Source organism: Elephantulus edwardii, unplaced genomic scaffold (genome assembly GCF_000299155.1).
Source record: "Elephantulus edwardii isolate Elephantulus edwardi_28Jun2011 unplaced genomic scaffold, EleEdw1.0 scaffold00107, whole genome shotgun sequence".
NCBI lineage: Eukaryota > Metazoa > Chordata > Mammalia > Macroscelidea > Macroscelididae > Elephantulus > Elephantulus edwardii.
The window spans coordinates 88,497-98,689 of record NW_006399857.1 but is presented as its reverse complement, the minus strand read 5'-3'; the positions used below and the strand labels follow the sequence as shown (position 1 = coordinate 98,689).

General features: G+C 42.5%; 2 protein-coding genes across 2 annotated transcripts in view; one reads left to right on the top strand and one right to left on the bottom strand.

Annotated features, from left to right (window-relative positions):
- Window positions 1-5,598, bottom strand: part of PAICS (phosphoribosylaminoimidazole carboxylase, phosphoribosylaminoimidazole succinocarboxamide synthetase) — a 30,728-nt gene extending 25,130 nt beyond the window's left edge. Inside the window, exon 1 of the mRNA XM_006891960.1 lies at window positions 5,583-5,598. Coding sequence (XP_006892022.1) covers window positions 5,583-5,598 — 16 coding nt within the window. The remainder of the gene's footprint in view (window positions 1-5,582) is intronic.
- Window positions 5,599-6,165: 567 nt separating this feature from the next.
- The window catches only part of PPAT (phosphoribosyl pyrophosphate amidotransferase), a 40,126-nt gene continuing 36,098 nt past the window's right edge, over window positions 6,166-10,193 (top strand). Inside the window, exon 1 of the mRNA XM_006891959.1 lies at window positions 6,166-6,440. Coding sequence (XP_006892021.1) covers window positions 6,313-6,440 — 128 coding nt within the window. The 5' untranslated portion in view covers window positions 6,166-6,312. The remainder of the gene's footprint in view (window positions 6,441-10,193) is intronic.

Here is a 10,193-nt window from a genome sequence, read left to right as displayed (position 1 = left end):
TCCATTTCTTCTTCTTTGGCACTAGACGTAGGAGCAAATACTTGAATAACAGTGTTAACAGGTCTTCTTTGTATGCATATGGATATTATCCTATCACTCACAATACTGTATTTTAGAATAAAACTTGAAATTGACTTTTTGACTATGAATGCAACACCTCAGTCTATCTTATGATTTCTGATTTAAAGTGGCCACAGCTTGTCCATCTCACTAATGTCTCATATGTCGATGTGTCCCATTTCATTTTTAAACAATATCCAGTTTTCCAACATTCAAGCTATGAACATTCCATGTACCAACTGTTAAACGATATTTGTTACCGATTTTCCTCATTTCAACTGACTTCCAATCTGGGCTCTACCACCACACTAGTATAACTATCCTCTTTGCTAGGTGTTCATAGGGTTTTCAAAAGCCTTTTATTTAGAAAGTAGATGGCCTATCCTGCTTCCTAGTATGTCTCAATCAGGGAGCGCCACCAAAACCCATCCATGATGGGAAACCTTTTTGGAATTTGACACACCAGTTGCAAAGATTTCAGTATCACAGCAACCCCAAGTAATCCCTCATGTTTCTAGAACATTGAGCCACTGTTATCATGGAACAAACTGGTTTTGCATTAAACAATTCACATTTCATGACACTGATTGCAATCTCCACTAATGTAACAGCACTCTAATGTAAGTTCATCTCTAGTTTCTCCCACTTAGCCTTCTTTGCTAATTTTTAAGCTTTATCCATGGATAAATGCCACCCTTTTGGCTTTGTATGGTTTGACTGATTTAAGTAGTACATTCCTGGGTCCTAACCACCTTAAAGGTTTTTCTATTATCTGGGTGAATGCTGGATCACAAGAGTGTTTTCAGATACAGGTTTAAAAAAATGGACAAAGCGCATGCAGGATGCTCCTTGGAGAAAAGGTGCATCTCACATATTTGGGACATACTGTTTGGAAAGGCTATTCCTTGGAGAGGGACATTGTGCTTGGAAAGGTGGAGGGTTGGTGAAAGGAAGATCCTCAACCAGATGGACTGACACAGTGCTTGCAGCAATGGACTTCAGTATGTCAGAAATGAGTAGACTGCCAATCACTGTGATGGAATAGAAAACATGTCTAGATCCTACCCTCAAGCAACCTAAAGCTACAAGGTGGTATCACAGAAGACATATGTAACACAAACTATTAAATCATTTGTTTATAGCAGGGTCATCTTCAACCTCGTCTAAACCTCAGAGAAATAATGCTAAGTGTAGATCCCAGGAATGACCAACGTTAACAGACAGCAGAAAGGGTAGGTGGTGGTGAATTAAGATCAGGGGTCAAAAATTCATGCAGACTGTGAGTATGGATAGAACTTTGAAGAATCAAGATATTATGTGTATGTTATTGATGGACAGGAAAATGGGATGAGAAGAAAGGAATAGCAAGAATTAAGACTTAAGAGGTGGGCTAAGTTCAGATAATCGGTCTGTGGAGGTAAGCATTAAACAAACAAGACTTAAACTGGTTTAATTGCTATCAAAGGGACTCTAACTTTGAGCCCCTCAATGAATCTCCTCCACCCTCTTTTGAAAATCTCTCAAGAATATGCTTCAATTTAGTACTCCAAGCTCGTATTCCTCTATTCCCTCCCTAGAGCTCCGTTTTCCTTAGAAAATTTTTCTACTCCCTTTCTAATCTTGCGATATACTCTTCCCCATATCTCACACTGTCTCTTTCCTTTACATGTCTCTCCTCATCCTTTGGTGGTTGTAAGAAGTTGTGCTAAAAGCTCAAAGGCAGACAGTTCCAATCCACCACCTACTCCAAGGGAGGAAGACAGGAAATCTCCTGCATGACCTACACCTTCTAAAAACCTGCAGGAGGGTTAGCTTACAATCCACTTCTGACTGGATGGCGAAAGAATTTCCAACTGGCTAGCAAAAGGAATTCTGAGTGACTAATCCCTTCGGGTTTCAATGAGTCAGGAGTGAGCTTAGATTCAGTCCTAAACATGGGGCTTTAAGAACTGAAATAAAATGACAGAATTGTATTTTAGAAAGATCACCATGGTAACTCAGGGAGGAACATGAAGGGAGAAAGGGAGGGAACAAAATCAGTAATTAGAGAACAAGTCAGGGTGCTGTTGCAGCAACTAGGGCAAGAAACGCCCCAGCCTAAGGAAAAAGCTTGGAGTCCTGGATGCATGATGGTTAAGTGGCTGCCTGCTAACCAAATGGTTATGTAGGGTTGCTATGAGTCAGGACTGACTGGAAGGGTGACAAGGAAAACAGCAAAAAGTAGAGTAAGGTATTAGAATAAAGGCATTTGTTAACTATGTCAAGGTGAAGTAAAGCACAGGTAAAAGACATTAAGTACCTATTCCTCCCTCCCACCAAGTTTAGTTAAACTAGTAATTTACTATGCAGTTGAAACTGGGTAGGAATTTCAATTAAAGGATAGAAATTACATTAGAAGTCACAGTAAACATAAAATCCTGATAATATTTCACAGATGAACTGGAAAAAAGACTGATGAAGGCTGGAAACGGTCCACTGTGTTCAAATGTGAAGGGTTTTGGAAAATACAGAACTTTAAAAAGAAAACAAAAAGAGCATTCTAGGTCTCCAAACACATGAAACACTTTGTGTATCTATGATTACATAAAAACCAGTAATTAAAAATAAAATCAGGGGAGCTCTGGTGGCCTAGTGGCAAGAAGCTGCAACTACAATCCCAGAGGTGCACGGTTCGAATCCACCAGATGCTCTGCCGGGGAAGGAGGGGCAATCTCCTCCTGTACCAGTCAGATCTGATTTGATAGTACATGCACACAAAAATAATAAAATAAAATAAAAATTTAAAAAAAAATAAAATCAAAACACATTCTATGTCTGTGTGGTCTAACAGGCACATGCACGGACTATGAAACACCCAAGTAGTAGCTACCAGAGCTCCCCTTTTATGCTATAGACACATGATGTTTCTTTGTGAAAGAACATAAATTGAGAGGACTCAATATTAGTGAGTTAATCTGAATGGAAATTAGGCTTAAGAGGCACAAATAAGAGAAAAATGAAAAGTGTTCAACAGTGTGCACATTTTGTTTTTTTTGGTTTTTTTTTTTTCCTTGTTGTGTAACATCAAGTCTGATATGACTGGCAGAGGAAACTGCTTCCTTCTCCGGCAGAGCATCTGGTGGATTCAAATCACGTGCCTTCAGGATTGCAGCTCAGCGTCTTGCCACTAGGCTACCAGAGATCCCTCCAGCCTAGCTTTTAATGCCTCTTTGGCATGTCAATGAACATTTCTGAGCAAGGAAGTACCTGTTCCTTGTTGGTAGGTGCCAACTGGTTAGTTCTGACTTATAGCAAGTCTCTAGTTTAACAGGTCTTAAATTCATAAAAGGTGTGTCAGGTTTGTTATCCTTTCACCTTTATTATTTAATCTGTATGCTGAACAAACAAACCTAGAAACTCCGTGAAGAAAAACAGGGGATTAAGATTGCTGGAAGACTCATTAACCACTCGTGATACGCAGATGGCACAATCTTGTTTGCTGCAAGCAAAACAGACTTGAAGCAAAGAGCACTATTACACCTTAGCATAAAACAAAAATCTTCACGAATGGATCCAAAGGTAAAATCAGAATAAATGGAGAAACGACTGGCTGTCAAGGCATCATTTTATTTGGATCCACAATCAAAGCTCATGAAAACCTGTTAGGCGCTGAGCATACATATTTTTTCTTTTGGTAGTCTAAAGTATGGTCAATAAGGCAGCAATTCTTCTGTCTTCTTTATTCAGTGTTCTACTTTCAGATGTACAGGAAGGAAATAAAAAGATCATGGCTTGAATCAGGCATACCTTAGTCTTTTAACTGATATCCTTTCTCTTTAGTGGTTTGGAATGATTCTTGACAGATTTTTTTCAATGCAACACATTTTCCCATTTCTTGTCTGCTGTACTACAAGTGCTAATTGTGGATCCAAGTAAAACAAAATCTTTGACAACGTCCATCTTTTCTCCTTCTACTGTAATGACATCTTTTGGTCCAATTGTGAGGATTTTTCTTGACGTGAAGATGTAACCCATATTCAAGGTTGTAGTCTGATTTTCTTCGGTAATTGGTTTAAATTCTTCTTCCTGGAAACAGCAGTTAAGAAACTAAATGACATAATGCAAATCTACCGCACAAGACCTCTTGAAAAGACATCAACTCTTAGGACAAAGGTGCATTTCACTCAGGCCATGGTCTTTTCAACAGTCTCACGCAAATGAAAGCTGGACAGTAAGTAAGGAGGAATTAGTGCTTCTGAATTATGGTGTTGAAGAGTGCTGAGTATGCTAGAGGCTGCCAGAAAGATGAACAAATCAGTCTTGGAAGAAATGCTCTTCATAAGAATAGTTGGGCTGGCAGATAATGTTATCAGAAGGAACTAGTTCCTGGAGAAGGACTTAACTGCTAAATTAACTTTTGTTCTTAGGTGTCTCAGAGTTGACTGGAGCTCACAGTGACCTTATAAGTTATAGATCTAAAAATTGATCTATACTGTAACAGTGAAATAGCGGGTTTGAACAAAGCAATGACTGTGAAGATGATGCAGGATGTGCCAACTTGGAGTTGCAAGGATTTGGAAATGATTCCACTACAATAAATTTTTCAGGTATCCTGCTAAAAGGAAAAAAATTCTGGTCCAATGCCCTGAATTTCCCACACTCTCCATCCCCCTTCAATCCCCAATGCCTTGGTTTTATGGAGTCTTTATTCGGTATGATTGGCATCTTTGTTTAATCTAAGCATGCAGTTTGGTTTGCCATGAATTTAGAAATAGGGTATGTGGAAGGAACCCATTATTTTTATCAGCATAAAAGTCACCAAGTCTTCCACAAGGATCTAGCTATGCTAATTAAGGACAAAATGATTACAGGCAGCTAATTCTTATAAGATGAAATCCTAGTGGCGCAGTAGTTAGATGCTCAGCTGCAAACGAAAATGTCTATAATTTAACCCACTAGAGTGCTCTTCAGGGATGAGGTTGCCAAGGGGCAGCTTCCCTGAAGAGTTACAGCCATGATTGGTTAAGCGTAATACACGTAACGTGAGAGGCAAGTTAACTTTTTTCTAGGAGTCTGAGGAATGCCAAAGCCACTGTGGTCTCAGAGATCACTTAAAGAAGTTCTTCACAATTTTCAGAAAGTTCAGGAATAGCGAAACTAGGTCTGCAGAGTCAATGCCCAGTTTTCACGTGATTCTCTCCCCTATCCCAATACCTATTAATTTAAAAAATGTGCAATCCCCTCTTTAATTCCTTGGGGGTCACTTCTAGTTTTAATTTTCCTCCGCTTTGCTTCTTTTCCTGCACTTCAAGGGCAGTCCTGGGTTTCAGACAATCCGGAGAGAACCACAACTCTGGGCTCACGTGGCCAGGTAAGAGCTTGCGCCACGTTTTCGCGAACTTAAGGGGCCCAAGCGAGGGTGGGCCGCACGTGTCCAGGCCAAGCCTGCAAGATCAAGTAAGCAGGGGTGGCCAGGAAAGGAAATGGGGGATAGGAAAGTGGACCCGCAGGATCCTCGGTGAACCACGTCCTCTATTACTCACCCATACAGGTCGCCATTACCCCGAGTAGACTGGAGGCAGTGGCCGTACAAGGAACCTGGAAAAAAAAGATCGGGGTCGCACAAAAGAGAGGCTCTGCGCAAACACGCCCCCTGCATGAGTTGGCGAATCACAGCGCGTCTTTTAGAGAGTTCTAGGCGACCGACGCAGCAGAAGCTATACCCCCAGTGCCACCCTTCGGAGCGAGGGGAGGGGCGGGCGTGCCAAGTTCCCGCCGCGCAGGCGCAGGGACGCTCCTTTTCCTAAAAATGGCGCGCTAACGGACCCTGTTCACAACTGAAGCTCGTGGGCGGGGACTCCTCAGTAGCTAGAAAGACAGGTTGGAGCGTGCCTAGCATTGAGAGGATCTACTTAAAGGACTTTAGTATCATTCTTTGCCTTTGCATGATCAAAAATAACATCTCTCCACATCCTCGTTATTTTTAGTTTGGGCACACTCGATATTGTGATTGGAAGGTACTCATTCAACCACGCCCCGCTTGGCCCGAGTCTCCGCTGATTGGTGGGTCTGGTGAGACAGGCGGGGGGGGGGGGGGTCGTACAGGGTAGTGGGTGCTGGTCTATTGGGACGCACGCGCCGCCGCAGTAGCGAAAGCCGAGCCGCGGGGCAGGAAGCGTCTTGTCTGGAAGGCGTCAGGGCCGTAGTGGCTGCTGGTTGGCGCGTGGATCGTGGCCGCGGCGGGAGGTCCCACCACGTGTTTTTGGCGGCGACATGGAGCTGGAAGAGTTGGGGATCCGAGAGGAATGTGGCGTGTTCGGATGCATCGCCTCCGGAGAGTGGCCCACGCAGCTGGATGTACCGCATGTGATTACCCTCGGACTGGTGGGGCTGCAGCACCGGTGAGCAGTAAGAGCGGGAGCTGGGGGCCGTGCAGATAAGAAAATTCCTGTTGGCCTCTTCTGACGACCTTGCGTGCACCTCTGGCCCTCTACTTACCTGGACCAGACCTTCCTGTATTATCCATCAGGTTGCCAGGCATGCACGAGGGACTCTGCCTCTCTGGAGTTTAACATTGTAAGCCCTGATGATGTTTAGGACCGAGTTACCCTGTCTGTACCACTCCTGAGCCTGGGCAGTTTGTAAAACTCGAGTTTACTTGAGTGTGCCTATTCGACTATTCTCCGGAGCCTGGAGCTGCTCTCTGCAGAAGCTTGTAGGCTGGCAGTTTGCTCTAGGGTATACAAAGTGTGCGCAAGGGGCTTGCAGCCACTACAGGCTTTTGTTTGCTGGGGCAGGTTGTGGATTTGAAGGAAGTTATTGCTATGGGAATTTAGGGAATCGTTGTATGTAAAGCATGCGCTACCGCAGCGATGAGCGTAACACCTAATCAAAGAGACAAGACTAATTGTTCATAACGGGAAAGTCTGTCGTCCAGTCGAGTCTGCTGTATAGTGACCGACAATCGGGTTTCCCATGCTGTAATTTATCGCAGGAGACTCATCTTTCTACCTCGGAGCCACCCGTAGATGGAACCGCTAACCTTTGTAATTAGCAGCCCAGCACAACGTACTATACCCGAGGGGCTCCTTACAAATCGGGTTTCTGAGGCTGTAAAATTTAACGGGAGAAAAATACCCATCTTTTCGGTGCATTCTGGTTAGCATCCATCATGTTAAGCACTGCGGCCCCAGAGCGCAGTATTGCCTTTGGGTCTGAGCTCTAGGCTGTAAATTGCCCAAGAGCAGAGATGGCCTGCCTGTCTCTCCTCTCCCTCTCTCTCTCCCCCTGTCTCTCTGTCTCTCTCGGAGCTGTTGTGGATTCAGACTGGCAACCTTTACATGAGCAGCTCAGCTTCTTACAGACTGCCCACCAGAACTCCCAGGGAACAGTGACAGTGTAAATTTAACGGAAAATAGACCGATGACAGGGCGTTAAGAGCATTTAGTTGATTTGAGGGTAAACGTATTGGATAATGAAAACACTAGTAAGAGGAAGATGGTAAAAATGTACTTTTTTAAAGAAAGGGGGCAAAGAATATTTTTGTATTGAGATACATACACAATGACTTTAAAAATTTGAGTAGAAGGACTTAATGTTAAATAACATTGCATCTAGGGTCTTTCCTTTTACAACTACTTGGCCTAACAAAAGTTGATATGTACAATTGTGTTGTCTTCTAAAAATATAAAGCTAGGATTAACATGGCCTCTGAAAGAATTCCAGAGTTTCGTAAAGCAATAAATACAGTAATATCACCTTCAAAACAGGTTAAAGAATGTGCATTTGAGGTGCATTTGTTAGTGGTAAGTTACAAATGCTTTTCAGCTTTCCTTCACAAGACTTAAACTAGAAGCAGTCTTTCTGCTGCTTTCAAAATATCGAGTACTTGAATATGATTTTCATATTTTATATATTTGTTTCTAAAGAGCTGAGAGTATCATAGGATCATAAAAAGCTTAGAGAATTTGATGGCTCCCATCCACCACAAAATGCATTGTAATTTAAGGTTAGTCAACATTCAGTCTTCTGAAAAATGAGCCTTCTCTTAAGGTTAGGTTTTGGTTCCCACAGAAATACTAAATTCTTTGTGGCCATTTTAGGAGTTATGTACTCATGTTGTGGTTATGGGCTTGGTTTTGTTTTTTAAATGAATACAACTTGATTGCTAGCTCATGTATTCATTTTCAAAAAGGTTTGAGATTAGATAGCACTAGATAAGGGCAATTAAAAGAAGATTATAGAGTAATCCTAGGAGCCCTAGTGGTGGTGTTGTTATTTGCCATCTAGTCCTTTGCGACTCACAGGGACCCTATGCACAACAGCCCTAAACCCTGCTCTATCCTGTGCCAATCGCATTGCCTCTTGGCAGTCCATGGAACATTCAAAACTCTTCTCCAGCACCACAGCTCAAAGGCATCAATTCTCCTTCTGTCCTCCCTAGTCATTGTCCAGCTCTCTGATGCGTAACAAGTGATTGCAAAGACCATGGCCTGTATCAGGAGCACCTTCGTCTCCAATGAGATTGGCACAGGACAGAACAGAGTTTAGGGCTGTTGTACATAGGGTTGCTATGAGTTGCAAGCGACTCAAAGGCACATAACAACAACACAACAACAAAGGAGAAAAACCAGCAGAGATGGGGAAATCTCAGTACCACCATTGGACTTAGTCCTGTGCTGGAGACCTCTCAGAACCAGGAGACGCGGAGACCTTAACCTAGACCCAGCAGACTTCTAGTGTCCTAAACGATGAGAGAATATATGTCAGTCTGTTTAAGCCATCCATCTGTAGCATCTGGGACAGCAGCACTGGATAACTAAAAGAGAGCTCTGGTAGCCTATGGTGAGCACTGCTAAGGAAGGCAGGCAAAGGTGAATGGTCCTCCTCTCATGTGGTTTACAGACTGGATAGAAGGTAAGCCGTAACAAGGTGACTAGGGCACTGTTCAGTTTTTAATTTTGCTTAAGCATTCACTTTTTGGTAGAACAGGTTCTGTTGAAAAAGGAAGGCTGAAAGGGGTAATTTCTTCATGTTTGTAAAATAATCTGTTCTGGACTGGTAGGCAGAGGTCATCAGAGATAAATTTATTTATTTTTTAATATGGCATTGTATCAAAGAGTGTCACTAGGCTGGCTTTGAAAGCCTGTGTAGGCTGTCGTAACTGTGCAGTAGAGTTGTATATAAAGTGTACATTTGACAAATGCTGTTTTCTTGGAAAAAGTTCTCTACCTTTCCACGTTTTACTGTAAACAATAGTGTATGATTGGTAGCTTGGTTTTGAGTTTGATTTTGTGTAAAAGAATTTTTTTCTTATTTTTGTGGTTGTTGATGTCATGTACTGCCAGAATAGACTCATAGCTGACCCTCCATTGGGTTTGCAGAGGCAGCATAGTTACATGAGATGTATTTGCCCATCTTTCTCCCATTTGAACTATGCTCCTTTGAATTGGTTGCAGAGCTCCTTGCCGTTAGGCCACTAGAACTCCCTAAACATAGGATTAGAAGAAGGAGCTTCTTTCCCTTTCACATTGTCTTTGTGCTAGGCATGATCAGACCTAAAACATGAATAATCTCAAGGACTGTAATGGGATTCCTCAAAGTTTTAGCATTACCAGTTTGATATAAAAATGTGAATGGAGAATCACCTACTCTTGCACTGTTGCTGGTAGGTGCTGTCGAGTCAACTACAACTCATGTGGAACCTTGTGCCATCCTTACAGTGTACCATGCTCGAGCCCTCATTGAAGTCACACTGTCAGTCATACTAGTTGCAGGTCTTCCTCGCTTCTCAGTAGCCGCTCTGGCTCTTTGCAGATTTTAGTGGATCATTTTGCTTTATGTCACAGAAGTTTTAACATTGTTAAGCCAGCTCTTATCCTCTTAGCTGTAAGCTGTATTTGTGTAAATGTGTGATCGTAGCAAATTCAAATAACCGTCACACGGGCTCTTTGGTCCTTAAAACCTCAGATGACTTATGTGCAGAGTTTCCGATAAACCACATACCACCCCCTCTGAAGCAAACATCTTTATCTTTAAAGTATAATCGTATTTTATAGATCCTGTGAGTCCTAGTCAAATCAATGGTACCTAACAACAACAACAGAGGACTTGAATGTGTGTGTGTGTGTGTGTGTGTGTGTGTGTGTGTGTGT